Source organism: Halichoerus grypus, chromosome 2 (assembly GCF_964656455.1).
Source record: "Halichoerus grypus chromosome 2, mHalGry1.hap1.1, whole genome shotgun sequence".
In the NCBI taxonomy this organism is placed as follows: domain Eukaryota; kingdom Metazoa; phylum Chordata; class Mammalia; order Carnivora; family Phocidae; genus Halichoerus; species Halichoerus grypus.
In genome coordinates, this window is record NC_135713.1 from 110,357,207 (window position 1) to 110,374,090 (window position 16,884).

The 16,884-nt window shown below is 34.7% G+C and overlaps 1 protein-coding gene across 4 annotated transcripts in view; it reads right to left on the reverse strand.

Moving 5' to 3' along the window:
* Positions 1-259: 259 nt before the first annotated feature.
* GPBP1 (GC-rich promoter binding protein 1) overlaps positions 260-16,884 on the reverse strand; it is a 69,943-nt gene continuing 53,318 nt past the window's right edge. For all 4 annotated transcript variants that reach the window (XM_036065667.2, XM_036065668.2, XM_078067310.1 and 1 more), the window contains 6 exons: positions 15,793-15,977; positions 15,058-15,198; positions 13,344-13,511; positions 12,700-12,887; positions 5,453-5,555; positions 260-1,217 (listed from right to left, as the gene is read on the reverse strand). In XM_036065667.2, coding sequence (XP_035921560.1) covers positions 1,059-1,217; positions 5,453-5,555; positions 12,700-12,887; positions 13,344-13,511; positions 15,058-15,198; positions 15,793-15,977 — 944 coding nt within the window. In that variant the 3' untranslated portion in view covers positions 260-1,058. The remainder of the gene's footprint in view (positions 1,218-5,452; positions 5,556-12,699; positions 12,888-13,343; positions 13,512-15,057; positions 15,199-15,792; positions 15,978-16,884) is intronic.

Here is a 16,884-nt window from a genome sequence, read left to right on the forward strand (position 1 = left end):
GAAATACAAATATACAGAGCCAAATTACTCTTCCAGTCAGCAATGAAACAGTAATGATTCTAAAATATGCAAGTGAAAAATAAAGTGACTATTTAACAACATCATTTAATAAACTTGTTAAGCATTTGATAATAAAAAGGATTTTTTGTAACTTTTTTTGTAAACTAAGAAAGTAATCAGTATAACTTTGTTTTAATAAGTAAATAAAGCATATTGTGTTTAGAAACCAAAACCTCGAACACTAGAGAGAACAACAATATTCTGAAAATCCAGTTTATTTTCCATGTGTGGACAGATCCAGTCAGTGTGATCAGTTTTTCTGCATGTGTAATAATTTATCAAAATAAGTTTTCCCACAAGACTCTTCCATCAACTCTGAAAGTCCTGGTCTGACAACATATCCAAATAAAGTTCTTGAAAATCACCTCTTAAAATTTGGAAGAAAGTGTGTCAAGTCTTTCCTGTAACGTTTACCGAACTACAAATGGCTAAAGAGCAATTTATGTTTTAAAAGGTGACTAGTACAACACTTGAGTTCAGGAAATTAATGTTTTAGTGCACTCTGCTCCAGTTTTAGCCAACATGCTACATTGTCCTTTTGGGGGCGGGGAGCACAAAGTGGACTTGAAGATTTCCATTGTACGAAAAAGATAGGACTCTGCAAGCAAAACAGTGTAAGCTGCCTTTTTTCTTAAGACCTGTTCGACATTTTAAGACAGAAGCTTTGCAAAACATTACACAATTTTTTTATTATTAAATGAGAAAATCTCATTTGTTACATCGTCACATTGCTAGTCAGAGAAATGCTGCAGTGATGAAGAAAGTCAATGTTGGATCAACCAAAGTCCTCATTTCTACAACATTCATTTACAAAGAAATAATGTTCAACACAGCCCAACACAACATTCTTGGTTTTCTTCATAGTGAAGTCCCTCAAAAAAATCATCTTCTAATGGGGTATTTTACTACATAAATTATAGTTCTTCATTTTTACAATTCACCCCAAACTGTATGAGAGATGTATCACACTAAAATTTCTAAAGCTGTTAGGAAATCCTTCACACATCGTCATCATCTGATGTGTCACTGCTACTTGTCTCTGTGTCATCATTCTCAATAGTGGGTTTGAAAGTGCTGTTTTTCCAGGGTCCAAACTTGAAGTCACAGATGAGGCCATTTTTCAAAATACCATTTTTCCTCAGACCATTCTTCTGTAACTAAAATATCAAAAATAAATATATTAAATACATAATCTATCCTCCAGGGGTTACTTATAAATTAAGAATACTGTAATAATTCAATGTTACCATGAATACATTAATAAAATTGTATTCTACCCTGTATCATTTCTGGAAAACTAGTTAAATACAGTTAATTGATCCAACTGTTCTAACGAAGTATTTCCGAGGAATAAATCCTTACCTTTTAGAGAACCACAATTAACATCTACCAAACCAAAAAGTAAGTAAAATTAGTGTTTATTATTAGCATAGTGGAAAAAGAACAGATTGTCAATCCAGACAGGGTAGGTGTGGACATAACCCTATCACTTGTTAAGGTACCAAATAACCCTTTCCAAATTTTCATTTCCTTAAGTGCAAGTTGTACTAAATACCTTCAGATGTAACCAGAATAAAATCAGGAGCCATTAAGCTTTAGCTGTTATTTTTATTATTCTGACCAAACTGAACTTTATTAACACACCCCACAAACTGCTTTATTCACACTTTGCAGAATAAGTAGAATACAAACTATTCCAGTAGGTAAGTATTCAAATAAGGTACACAAAATAACAAAATCAAATACAGCCCTTTGCTTAACCAGAGAGATTCTAATACTGAAAAAAAAAAAAAATAGTCTTCCATTTCTGAAAATGAGAAATCAGAACTAAAGGGGTTAGATGGTAATAAGTAAGAACTGGGCCCAAAGATCACAAATTGGGAGGGGTGGGAAAGGGGTGGTTAATCCAAATTAGAAACAATTTAAAGACAAAAAATTAAGTCACATTAATAATGGCAACACTATACTCTCAAATAACTCTGGTCTTCTAAATTTCTTTCATGAAAAATCAGCCTCTGGTAATTTACACCAAAATCTCTAAATACAACCTTCTATAAGGCCAAATCCACCTCTATATTATTATTTGGGCCTGTCTAGAAGTTTCACATTCTAGAGGGGTTTTTTTTCTTTTTTTTTTTTAATCATTAAATCTTGAGTATTAGGTTAGGATCCAAATGAAAAGAGCCGCTTACATCACAGCTAATTTTGTTATAGACTTTGACAAACAAGAAATAACAAGTCTAGAGTCTTAGCCCTCAATTGTCCTTTTGCCCTATTTAATTCTCTATTTTCCATAGCATATTTCCTTTCTACCTAAATTATACAATTTAAGCTACCTCCCCTTCACTTTGAACAAATGACCTCATACCACCTTTACGGAGAAAAACCAAAGCCCATGTATGTATCCCCTGGTGTTCTCAGCCACTGTGATGATTACAAATACACCTTGACCCTTTCTTAAAGGTACACCTTTACCATCCCCCAAAGTTCTATCCTTGCTTTTCACATACTTATCATCAGTGCTGCCTCATCTTTCCACAGTCTGAAATCAGCTGGAGAACTTTGATTTTTAAAAAAAGGGGGGGAGAAAATCTTTTAAAAAAAGAAAAAACCCAAATCTTTTTTCTATTTTCTCTAAATGTCTGCACTGTTCCCACAAACATCTAACTTAGCATGTTCTTTTTAAAGGCCTCCTAAAAAACCAGCTCCTCCTTTGCTCCTGTTTATAATGATAGAATTATCAGCTCAAAGGTTAACAAACTGGTAAATCCATACAATGGACTACTACTCACCAAACACGGGTGAGTTTCAAAAGCATAAAAGCAGCCAAATCCAAAACTATACAGTACTTGGTTCAATTACTGAAACATTCCAGAGGCAAATTATGGTGACAGAACACAAGTCAATGTCTGCCAGAGACTGCAGCTGGGAGTAAAGAATTGAATGCCAAGGGGGATGATGGTTATACATCTGTCACCTGTCAAAACTCATCCCACTCTGCACTTGAAAGTCAATGTTTCTATGTAAAATACAGTATAAAAAAAAAGACAAAATAATCCCTTAAAACTGTTACCCATCATTAGCTTCACAACCATGTTATGAAAAATAACATGGTTCACTAAGAACTTCTGAATAAAAAATTTAAATTGGGAAGGAATATGAAATTGGAAAAGAAGTAAAATTATCTGTTCACAGATGACATGACCTTATATGTAGAACACCCTAAAGATTCCACACAAGAACTGAGAATATAGCAAAACTGCACACTGAAGATCAACACACACAAGTCAGTTGTGCTTCTGTAACAATGAATAATCCGAAAAGTAAGAAAATTCTATTTACCATAGTATTAAAAAGAATAAACACTTAGAAATAAATAAGGAATAAACCAAAAGGGGCCAAAAATTTCTACAATGCAACTCTAAGTCACTGCTGAAAAAATTTTAAAAACACCAATATTGTAAAGACAGTCCATATTCCTGGATTAAAAGCCTTATTATTAGGATGTGAATATTACATCCAAAGCAATCTACAGATGAAATGCAATCCCTATCAAAATCCCAAAGGTTATTTTCTGCATAAGTAGAAAAACCCATCCTAAAATTCATATGGAATCTCAAAGGATTCCAAATAGCTAAAATAATCTTTAAAAACAACAACTAAGTCGGAAGTTTCATGCTTCCTGGTCTCTAAACATTTCAGAGTTGAAGTCATCAAGACAATGTGGTACTGGCAAAATATCAAACAGAAAAGACCCGTGGAACAGAAAGCCCAGAAATAAACCCTTGCATATACAGTTGATCCCTGAACAATACAAGGGTTAGGGGCACCAACCTGCCCCCTCCACCCCATGCAGTCGAAAATCCATGCATTACTTTTGACTTTCCCAAAACTGAATTACTAACAGTCTACTGTTGACTAGGAAGCCTTACAGATAACAGAAAGGCAATTAATATATATTTTGTATGTTATATATATTATATACAGTATTCTTACAATGCAGGTAAAAAAATGAAAATGTTAAGACAATGATGAGAAAATACAGGTACAGTACTACAATCCTAAGAGAAAATACAGGTACAGTACTGTAAAAAAATCTGCATCTAAGTAGACTCATGCAGTTGAGATCTGTGTTCTTCAAGGAGCAATTGCATACTCAAATGATTTTTGACAGTTTTGACAGATATATCCAAAAGAATGAAGGCAGGTCCTTACAACACAAACAAAAACTAACTCAAATGGATCAAAGACTTAAACATAAGAACCAAAACTATGGAACACTGAGAAGAAAACACAGGGGAAAAGCTTCATGACATTCAGTTTGGCAACATTTCTGGAATATGACAGTAATAATAAGGGAACCTAAGTAAAAAAATAGGTAAACAGTACCTCATCAAAAATTTAAAACTTTCATGTATCAAAGAATATAATCAAAAGAGTAAAAAGGCTATCTATGGAATGTGAGCAAGTATTTGTAAATCATATAGGCGTTAAAATCCACAATACATAAAGAAGTACAACAACCTCATTAAAAATGGGCAAAGTACTTGAATAAACGTTTCTCCAAAGAGGATACACAAATGGCCATGCTCAACATCACTAACCAATACTAAGTGCAAATTAAAACCACAGTGAGATACCCACTTGGCAACCATTAGGATAGCTACTATCGAAAAATTAATTAATTCTTGAGCACCACTGGTGAGAATGTAAGATGGTACAGCTACTGTGGAAAAATGGTATGGTGGTTCCTCAAAAAGTTTAACACAGATAACCGTATGATCCATCAATTCCAATTCTACAAACATTTCCTAATACTCTTTCAAAAAAGAAACTATGGAGACAAAAAACCAGATGTTTCAGAACTTGAAATATTTTTATGCAAGGAAAAGGATAAAAGGTGAAGCTATTTGGGAAGCTACTGATGCTTTTTACTTATCCCCGTACTATTAAAAAAAAAAAAAAAAAAAGTCGGGGCGCCTGGGTGGCTCAGTCGTTAAGCATCTGCCTTCGGCTCAGGTCATGATCCCAGAGTCCTGGGATCGAGCCCTACATTGGGCTCCCTGCTCTGCAGGAAGCTTGCTTCTCCCTCTCCCACTCCCCCTGCTTGTGTTCCCTCTCTCGCTGTGTCTCTGTCAAATAAAATCTTAAAAAAAAAAAAAAAGTCTGGAACATGATAAATCATAGACATTTTACACTAATTCCTAAGCACTGCAGACCAGTTTAAAACAAAGGCAATTCTGACATATACTGTGATGTCTAATAAATTCCTAAAGAGAAAGGTTATTTATAAAACCTCCCTTCCCTTAAAAAATCCTTAGTGTAATATGTTGTTCTGATTAAGGAAAGGCAATTTAAGGTGAACCTATATGATCCAGGTAGGTCTTCTCACCTGTTCACTAATAACTTGGAATTCTCTCATTTCATCCTCAGTTAAGGGAGCACATGTTTCATCATTCTCACTGTCTTCTTGCCAGCCCATCTCCTTTAACAATCTGAAAAGAAGGTAGGTAATAGGAAATAGGTAAATTCAGAGCTTCACCCAAGTAGGATAATACCATTTACACTGTGTGCAAGAAAACACCATCCAGATCCATTATACAAAGTCCTCAAGACAAAAGAACTTGTTGGGGCGCCTGGGTGGCTCAGTCATTAAGCGTCTGCCTTCAGCTCAGGTCATGGTCCCAGGGTCCCCGCATGTGCTCCCTGCTAGGCAGGAAGCCTGCTTCTCCCTCTCCCATTCCCCTGCTTGTGTTCCCTCTCTCACTGTCTCTCTCTGTCAAATAAATAAATAAAATTAAAAAAAAAAAAAAGAACTTGTTTACTCTGTGCTTCCAATCTTTCTGAAAATGAAAAGGTAGTTAGATAAGATTAAGAATGAACTGTGCAATTGCTTTCACTTTGTTGTCAGAGGTTCTCCAGGCTGGAAATTTGCAAAAGGGTCTCTAGCTCAGAAACTAGAAAAGAAAAATTGTTAAAAACTTAACAATAGTTAAAGCAATAGTCCTCCTGGTTTTAATATCATCACAATCTATCATATTCTTAGCTACTCATTAGGTTTTTTACTTTGAAAAGGCTGAGCTATCTTATCCCCTACCTTGCATTTTATAGTGTATTTACCTGTTGATATCACCTCTAAGGTGTATGCCAGTCATCAACCTCAACACATATTTCAATGTGAAAGGAGCATTGTGTTCTACAGTAACAGAAAGACTACTTTTTTAAAAGCTCTTAACTAGGATCTAAGTAAGTAAAATAAATATGGTTATTCTGTTTTCCTTCCATCCTAGGCAAAGAGAGCTTTAAAAAAAAAGAAAAATTAGCAGGGAACCAATGATTTCTCTCCAGTCAGGCAAATATGAAAATCATAGTCATAGCTGATACATTTGACTCAACTATTTCAAAGTTTGTTTCTTATACAGCCACATATATTGTATTGGTCTGTATTGGTTTTTTTAATAATTATCTCTCTTAAGTATGTTACTTTATTTATACCTACTCATCTTTCAACTTGAGCCTGCCACAAAGATCTTGTACCTTTTCAAATAATCTCACAGAATATCAGTGCTCAGAGAATCTGAATAAAATTTAACACAACACCCATATTTTACATGTAAAGAATCAAGATGATGTAAGTAAAATAACCTGCCTACTTGATGGCAAAGAAGCAAAGAGAATTCTGGTTTTCTCCTTTCAAGTTAGTTTATATTGCACCAAACCCTCTAGATCAAAATGTCACAATCGTTGTCAATTACTATTTCTCTCATTCCTTTTAATCATTTAACACTTCTTTTCCAACACACCGTCTTCACTCTTTTAACCTAGACAGCTTCCTATGGAATGCCATTTTCATTCCCAATACCACCTAGTTCAGAGTCTAGAGATCTAGACTGGTAAAACAATCTATTTTTGTTAGATAATTTGTTTCACAATTAAAAACTGAATGTTAACTAAACAATAATGCAAATGAAACAAATTATTTCAAATTGTATAGAAGACAAGCATTCCTAAATGTCCAATCTCATACCTTTCCCTTTCCTTCCAGTAGGTGTAACGGTTAACTATTTCTGGAATAGCTTTCAAAACAAATACTTTGCCCCACAGTTAGTAATATACTGCGACAGTGATCTGTACCTTTGTTTTTTTCATTAGCGTTTCTCCTCATTCTCTCAAACTATTACCAAGTCACCCATACACCTAACACTTTCACAATACCCTCTGCTAAGTGTTTCCAATTGCTTCCCATTTCCTAAAGAACAAACTCCTTAACTTTAACACCATTACCACAAATTCAAATTTCTTACATTAGAAAAAGCCTAAGTTTAGGGCGCCTGGGTGGCTCAGTTGGTTAAGCGACTGCCTTCGGCTCAGGTCATGATCTTGGAGACCCTGGATCGAGTCCCGCATCGGGCTCCCTGCTCGGCAGGGAGCCTGCTTCTCCCTCTGACCCTCCCCCCTCTCATGTGCTCTCTCTCTTTCATTCTCTCTGTCTCAAATAAATAAAAATAAAAATCTAAAAAAAAAAAAAAAGAAAAAGCCTAAGTTTAGAAGCAGAGGACTTCCTACTCTATCACACACAGGTATATAAGCCAAAGGCAAATTCCTTCACTTCCCTGAACTATTTCTTCAAATGAAGAAGCTTGAATAGATCTCGAAGGCCCTCCCTCTTCAATGTCATCTCTAATTCCATTAAGGACTACACACTCCCTCAAGACACCTCACTCACTGCCCCTAAAACAAACTAGGTTATGTATTCAACCCTAAATATCCCTTTCACACCCCCTTCTTGTCCTATTAATGTCTCACCTTTAAAGATTTAATTTAGCTCTGAATTACTCCTTCTGATTGGTACTCAAGCCATGAGATTTATCCCAAACTCCCTTGAATTTCTCTGGCACTCATTTGATGCTTTCAACAACTACCCCCCCCCCCCACCTGCTTAACGTTCAGGCTACCCTCATTATCGTGATGATATACTGAAACTTGACAACAAAACTAAGAATATATGTGTTTTTAATATTTTATATGTTTCATTATTTTTCATTTTAAGTTTTAGTTTACACATGTGAACTAAGAATTGTCATCCTTAAGAACTATATCACTGACACCTGATTTGTTAAATTCAACCTATGCAAGTATTTAATATGCACATAACTTAAGAATCACAAAGTTTACAGGAAATCTGAAGCCAGGGAAAAGAAATATCACTCCATTTTCAGAGAAATAAAACCTAAAATCTAAAAGAAGGCATTAACTTTGTTACCTCAAAAAAAAAAAAACGTAATGATATGTATCTGTAGAACACTTAGAAACATACACTATACGAAGCACAAAGAAAACTCAAGCTAAGAAATTTAAATTAAAATGGTTCCCAAGTAGTAACACATTTACTTCCTCTTTTTATTGATTTGGGATCCTTTTTAGCATGTGCAACATTTCCACAAAATGATATAAAGTCTTTAAAACAGAACAAAACAAAACAAAGACATATAATGAAATATTCATTCAGGTAGTCCTCACTGATAATCTCTTTATGCAGCATGGGTTCCCCACCAACCGTCCTAGAGTTTATTCCAATTTTGGATCTCCTCTTCTTGCTCTATTTGGCTTAGTTCCTAAATCCTATTCTCTCAATTTTCTGTTACTGGTCAGCAGAGGACCAAACTCTGTCAAGGTATGGAACTTGTCAAGTCTCTCTTCCCTGCATCTTCATGAACCAAAGAAGAAACCACCAAAATTCTTTCTACACTATGTCTGCAGATGAAGAAATAATAACATTAAATCATTCATTATAGGTATTGGGGTTATAAGAGTATTTTCTAAGTAACTGTGGCTCAACCTTCTTTTGCCACAAAATACTGAAGGCAAATACAAAAACAAAAAGGTACTGAAGTTTTGACTTTACTATTTAGTAAAGTTTCAACTTTTACTACAGCCTTAACAGTTTCTACAAGTAAATAATTATTTTTATTCTTTTATTGCCTATGCTGTATTTCCCTAAAAAAGGTTTTTAGAATTCATCTTTTACTATCATTAGAACATATGGTTTGTACACTTTCTCTGCACAAGACTTATTCTCTTCTATCAACTGCCTGACTAGAAATATTTAAATGACTACTGGTGAGAATGGGAACTGGAAAAACATCTTTGGGTACTAACATGGCAGAATCTGATTAATTATATGTGCCACTTGACCAATCAACTTCATTCCCAGTAGTCTGTTTTATACACACACAAATGTTTAAGGATATAATAAAGGATAATCACATGAGCACTTTTTTTTTTTTAAGATTTTATTTATTTTGAGAGAAAAAGAGTGCAGGCAGGGGGAGGGGCAGAGGGAGAGAATGAATCTCGAGCAAACTCCATGCTGACCACAGAATGCGACAAGGGGCTTGATCTCACGAGCCTGAGATCATGACCTGAGCCAAAATCAAGAGTCAGACACTGAACTAACTGAGGTATCCAGACGCCTCACACGAGCACTACTTGTAAAAAAGAAACACAGGGGAGGATCCCTGATCAGTAGGTAAATAGTTTCATGAATTATATCCATACTATAGAATAGTGGCTTCAAAGGAGGTATACAATGTTTCTACTAGAATGGGAAAAAATACTGAAATGTCTACTTACACCTATCTTTTCAAAAAGGAGTTTCTGCACGTATGACATTGCAACCATTACTTGGCCTACGATCAGAGTCACAAGTCATAAACTGTATCATGAGGTAAAGGGAATCCTACCCTTTGGGTGGGAATAAAAAGTGTGGTTACTGATCCATTCATACTAAATGCATAGTAACAAAATACAGTTTGCCCAAACAAGTAAATTTAAAGATACTACCTAGTTAAGTTAGCTTAAAATTAATCCAGTTAAATTAACTCTCATCAAATGGGCATTCACATTTATCATCCACCCAATAAATTATTTGTAAAAGGAAGTCCAAGTTGGTATAGGAGGATTACAAAATTAAAACAAATGCCTATATTCTCATATACAATAGTTACAGCCACATCTAAAAAGAGCAAGACATGATCTGGTAAAGGGGAACAAAAACCATCATGGAGATAAAGAATAATGTATGAATTGGGCCAGAAAGACAAAGACATAAAGGGGTCTTTAATATAAATTTTTAAAAGTTATTCCACAGTAGGTATAAGCCTACGTCCCCACTGTCCTAGAATTAAATGAAGTTCTAAGAGAAATGGCATGAAACTAAACAGAAAGTCAAGTCAACCACCTAGGCTGTTAAGTATCACTCCACACTGAGCCTGGTCCTAAAGAATGTTTAAAAAAAAAAACATTTTTTTTTTAAGATTTTATTTATTTATCAGAGAGAGAGAACACAAACAGGGGGAGCGGCAGGCAGAGGGAAAAGCAGGCTCCCCCCTGAGCAAGGAGCCCTGACATGGGACTCGATCCCAGAACCCTGGGATCATGACCCGAGGCGAAGGTGGACGCTAAATAGGACTGAACGACCCAGGCATCTCAGGATGTAAAAATTTTTAATGGAGGGCACCTGGGTGGCTCAGTTGGTTAAGCGACTGCCTTCGGCTCAGGTCATGATCCTGGAGTCCTGGGATCGAGTCCCGCATCGGGCTCCTTGCTCGGCAGGAAGTCTGCTTCTCCCTCTGACCCTCCTCCCTCTCATGCTCTCTATCTCTCTCATTCTCTCTCAAATAAATAAATAAAATCTTTAAAAAAAAAAAATTTTTTTTAATGGAAAAAAATTCAGTCTACACAAAGCAATTACAGGGTAATATATGACCATATAACTGCACATATTAGCATTTTATTGCTTTAGTAGTTACACTGAAAAACTGCGTAAATATGTATGGAATAAAGCCTATGAAAATGAAAACTATAAGGGCATCTGGGTGGCTCAGTCGGTTAAGCATCCACCTTCAGCTCAGGTCAGGATCTTAGGATCCTGGGATCAAGCCCCCACAAAGTGCTCCCTGCTTAAAGGAGAGTCTGCTTCTCTTTCTCCCTCTGCCCCTCTTCCAGCTCATGCTCTCTCTCTCCCTCTCAAATAAGTAAGGTCTTCAATAGAAAAAAATGAAAATTAATACTAGTATATATGGTAGAGAGGGTAAGTTTTGGTGCCATAATTTCTCCCTTCATGGTGTTTGAGTTAAATCAGCTGAAGTATATCTCTATACCACAATTTAAGCTTTAATAAAAGTCTGCTTAATTAAAACAACAACAAAAAAATCAAAAGGAATTAAGCAGAAGTCCTTAAGTCCTTCATTTACTAATGCTGAACCCTGTGGTTTATTTTAAGACCACATGAAGGGTTAAGAAATTTCTACAATACCTGCTCTTACCTCTACAATCCTAGGAGAAGAAAACATAAAAGTTCACTCTAGACTTCAATACTCTTCAATTCTTAAACTTGAGTTCCCTATTTAAAAATTGTTTAAAGACTGTAATAATGGAAGCACAAAGTGCTCTTGAAAGTTTGCAATAAAAAATAAATCACATATTGAGACAATTGGATATCCACATGGAAAAGGATTAATTTGGACCCTTATACCTCACACCATGAATGAAACATGCAAAAAGGAATAAAGGGGAAAAAATCTGATAAAATGACTTCACCAAATGTAATGTTTTTATATTTCAAAGGGCACCACTGAAAAAATGAAAAAAAAAGTCAGAATGGGAAAAAATATCTGCAAATTATATATGATTATGGACTTATATTAAAAAAATATATACAGAACTCTTATACAATTCAATAAGACAAATAATACAATTTAATAATGGGCAATGAATTTCAACAGGTATTCTTCACAGAAGACATACAAATGGCTAACAAGTACTTGAAAAGATACTCAAGACGGTCAACACTGATTTTTAAAGTGAAATGCATTATTAAAAACCACAAAAAGATACTTCATATCCATTAGAATGGCAAAGACAGATGGTAAAAGGTGTTGGTGAAAATATGCAGAACTGGAACCTTCATATATTGTTGATGAGAATGTAAAATGGTACAGTCATTTTGGAAAATAGTTTGGCAGTCTCAAACTGTTAAGCTTATGTCCTAGCAATTCCATTCCTGATATCCACCCACCAAAGGAACGAAAAACATGTCCATACAAAAAGTTAGACATGAATGTTCCTACAGCATTATCCAGAATACTCATCAAGTACAAACAACTCAATACCCATCAAAACTAATGAACAAAATGTGATGAGAGACTATACAGTGTACTATTAATAAAGACACACAAAGTAGTGACACACGCTACAAAATAAATCTTGAAAGCATTATGCTAAGTGAAAGAAGCCAGACATAAAACACCAATATATGATTCTATGTATATAAAATATCCAGCAAAGGCAAGTCTATAAAGAAAACAGATTAATAGTTACCTAAGACATAGAGGAAAAAGGAGAAATAAATGCAAATGACCACAAGGTTTCTTTTAGGGGAGATAGAAATGTAAAATCAGAATGTGAAGACAGTTGCACAGCTCTGAATATACTAAAAATCATTAACTGTACACTTAAAATAGGCGAAATTTGTGGTAAACAGCTCAATAAAACTTAAATAAATCACAACATTTCTATACTAATATTAAAATCCTGGATGTAAAACATGCAGAGAAAAAAGTAAAAATGAGTACTAACCTGTGTTCTGCCTCAAGTGAACTGGAAAGAACATCAGTTTGTGGGAAGGTTGAAGACCGAATGATCTGCTGGGAAATTACTGAGGCATTGCCATTCTCCTGTGGAATTTCATTTTCATCAAAGTTTCGGTTTATATCCCTTTCTTGGTGAGTACTATTGCTGTTATGCAAATTAAATGAATCCTCATCCTGATTTTTAGGGAGTTAAAAAAAAAAAGAATGAGTTAGAGAATATAGCTGTTGAAAACCTTAAGAGATTCTGGTTAGATCTCCATATAGTAAGTATTATAACCATTAAATTTAGGAGACCTTCTCAAAGATATAAAATTAAGCTGTGAAGGATACCCACGCCTTTCCAACTCTATGTCTTCACATTTATTCAACAAACGCCATCAAAAGGAATAAAGTAGGCAAGAAGGGACAATAGAGAAGAACACATCATTTTGCAGAGAACAAAAGAATGATAAAAATCTACTTCAGAAAGAAGTCATTCTTTATACAAATAGTAAACTAGCCTTGCTTTCAGGGAGATGACTTTTTTTTTTTTTTAACAGAGATGACTATTTTGATTAAAGTTTATTCAAAGGTCTTAAATGGTATCTCCCAAATATTTCAATGATATGTTAATGTCAAACCAAGAGTTACCTTCTCTGAGCCAGCATGACTTTCATCTTCATGTTCCTCTTCTACTCTGTCCCTTTTCAATGCTTTCAAAAATTCACTCTTCTTATCAGTGCGCATACGTGTCAGTTTGGTTAGACGAGGCTGCTGATTAAGTTTGTCAACAGGTGAAGAGGAATTTGAGCGGTTACACTAAGAAAAAAATTCAGAAATATTAATAAATATGTAGACAGTATCAATATAAAGTTAACTACCACAACTTCCTATTTCACCCTACTCACAATACAAAATTGATTTTAAAGTCTTATTTTTCCTCTATCCCTGTTTTATTTATCCCACTGAATGAGTAAAATTCTTTTTCTTATCCCATAAAACAATTAAGATCTGACACTACTAACAACTATTGTTCTAAACTGAAAGCTTAAATATAATTTTATAAAACAGATCGTAAACCTATTTAAATACGCCTATAATACATATAGGACAGGGTTCTAAGGCTCTAATTTAAACAACTCCAATAAAATCTATTTTATAATTATTTACAAACAGATACACAGAGAGTTTATCAGGTAGGATTTCACCAAGGAAAATGTCTGTGGCAGAGCAGGAGGGAGATGGGGAGGGACATGTACTAGAGTCCCTTTGTTTTTGGTGTTTTGTTTTGACAGTGGAATACAATAGAAAATAGAATGTTAAAACTCTGTGTCACAGGATTTTTAGCCAAAGAAAATTACCATAATGCCTAACTGTTGGCAATAATGTCTACAGACGATAAGGAATCTAACCCACTATTACCAGCTGAGAATGCTGGTCCTCTCATCCCAGTTCTGAATTTCTAAATTTACTGGTTTATTAAAAACCAGTAGGGCGCCTGAGTGGCTCAGTTGGTTAAGCGACTGCCTTCGGCTCAGGTCATGATCCTGGAGTCCCGGGATCAAGTCCCGCATCAGGCTCCCTGCTCAGCGGGGAGTCTGCTTCTCCCTCTGCCCCTCCCCCTCTCATGTGCTCTCTCTCTCTCTCTCTCTCTTTCTCTTTCAAATAAATAAATAAAATCTTTAAATAAATAAATACATACCTACATACATACATACATACATACCACTAAATGAGGGGCTATGATGTTCCAGTACAGTACACAGGGCAATTTCAAGTGTAGCAACATAGAAACAAATGCCTTTTGACCCTGAACTAATCAGGGAACTCCCTGGTCTAGAAGCTTCAGAAACTTGGTCCAATAGAGATACTTAAGCTACCAGGCATTCAAAGTCCATAAAATAACAATATTCATCTTTCTCTTCCTCCTCTCTGGCCCCTTGAGTGTTAACACTAATAAAATGTCCATCATCCCCAAAAGATTGTATGATACAAATCCTCATTTTTAGTCAAGGTTCAATCTTACAGCATAACATAACTATCACAAATGTCAAAATTGCAATTGTCATAATTCTTTTAAAAATTTGTACTTGTGGCTGATTGTTAAGTGGGCATTTCATTGTATTATTTTCTCTACATTTTAGGATACTTGGGAATTTTGTTTAAAAATATTTAAATTATTCCTACTTAAAAGTGCAAAAATGATTAGCAAAGATCAAAGTATCTCAAGCAAGTCTTCCGAAAGAACGGAAATACCTCATTTTAATACATTCATTTAATGAATCTATGCCTTCTGCCCACCGTTAATTAAATTATCATAATTAAAATATGCTGCATTCCTCAGGAATAATTCCAGATGACATACCTCTTTCACTGAAGTTGTTGATGGACTAAAATTCTTGGCAGTTGATTTAAAAGCATTGAAGTTGCCAACACCATATGTAGACTCATGAGGGAAAGAAGTCCCAACTTTATTTTCTTTAGTTTGGCTTTTCCATTGTGTAGGCTAAAGAAAAACATACAAACATTAATGTGTTTCAAAAACAGATTATACGGAGAATAACAAAGTGAACCCTATAGTATAAAAATGACTACACATACAACTCATAAAACAATTATTTTTGTATTACATCTTAATCATTCCTACATATTTCTCTTCTATCTTTTCCTACATATAAAATCAAAGGCTGGCATTCAGATAAAAACATCTGGCTGCAATGTTATTTTTTCAAAGTTTTATCAACCTAAAGTTAGGTTTGCTTTATCAAAAAACACAAGTGGGAGCTCCAAAAACATAAAACTGAACACCAAGGTAACAGCACTATATATTATTAAGCATATATATCATAGATTCATCTGGCAAAACGAAATTTTAGATTCCATTTACTACTAGTGAAACAAGAAAACATATACATGGACAAACACACCATTTAAAAGGTAACTAAAATTAATGACACACAATGAGCCAACTCTTCCCACTTAAAAGTCAGTACCCCACCAACAACCCCCTCACTTTGGTGTAAAATTTTTAACATTCTTTTCCTAAGTAACTCAGATTGGTACCAACTTAAAACTTGCAATTTAACAATTCAGAACTTACTTTTGTAGGTGGAGCAGCAGGTTTAGGGACTAAGCCTTTATAAACACTTGGACCAGTCCCGTTCTTAACTGGTTGTGATTGAAGATTTCCTACCACTGGGAATCCAGATAGCTGTAAGTCTTTTGTATTACCTTTCTTAATGACCAGCATCCTTGGAGCTCTAGATTTAGGATTCGGAGGATATTCTGCATAAATAAAGCACAAGCAAGAGTTACACACAGCTTAAATTTTAGCATAAAATTAAATCACCCAAAAAACAGCATATTCCAAACCTTGATTATATTTAAAAATAATAGCTGCTTTCTGGGTAAAATAATTAAGCTAAATAAGTATGAGCTATATTCCTGCTTCAGAAATAAAAGCTACAACATAATCAAACAGAATATAGCAAGAACTGAGCAATGTCAAGTAATACAGATGATTTCAGCTCAACAGTGGCCTAGAATATTAACTATGACCAAATCAAGATTAATTTACACTCTAATATATTTTTAATTTTTTTAAATGCAAATTTCACCCTAGTTGTGCCTAAGACTTGGAAGATAAAGTACATTATATTTTTGCCTTTTCCATTTTAAAAAGACATTTTTCCTAATTCCTTCTCATTCTTATCTCACTTATATAGTTATTACCAATAAACAAACTACAGTCCCTCTATTTCTAAATTTCTACTAAAGTTATGACTAACAGAAAATAGAATTCTATTTTCACAATACCAAGTCATTCAAATATTTATTGGCCATCTAACTACAATGAAGGCATTATGCAAAAGTTACAGGGCAACGAGTTCAACCCTTCTGAAGATAGTACTACGAATAGCTGCTAACTCAAAGCGTTTTTCTCAAGAAAACTGCAGTTGTTAAAATATGAAAAACTGCCCACAGAGTTTAGTTTATGTATACCCCTAGAGTTTAGTTAGTGTAGGTGTTACACATGCGCATGTTCACAATTATTGTGGTGAAGTGTTTCCTCCCTTAGAAAAATTCCCAAAGTATCAGTTTCATAGTTGGAGAGCTTAGAGTAAAAGAATGAACTTAAGGGGAGAAAGCTTAGAAAATCTAAATCAAAATTAGCATCACAAGTTGCCTACAT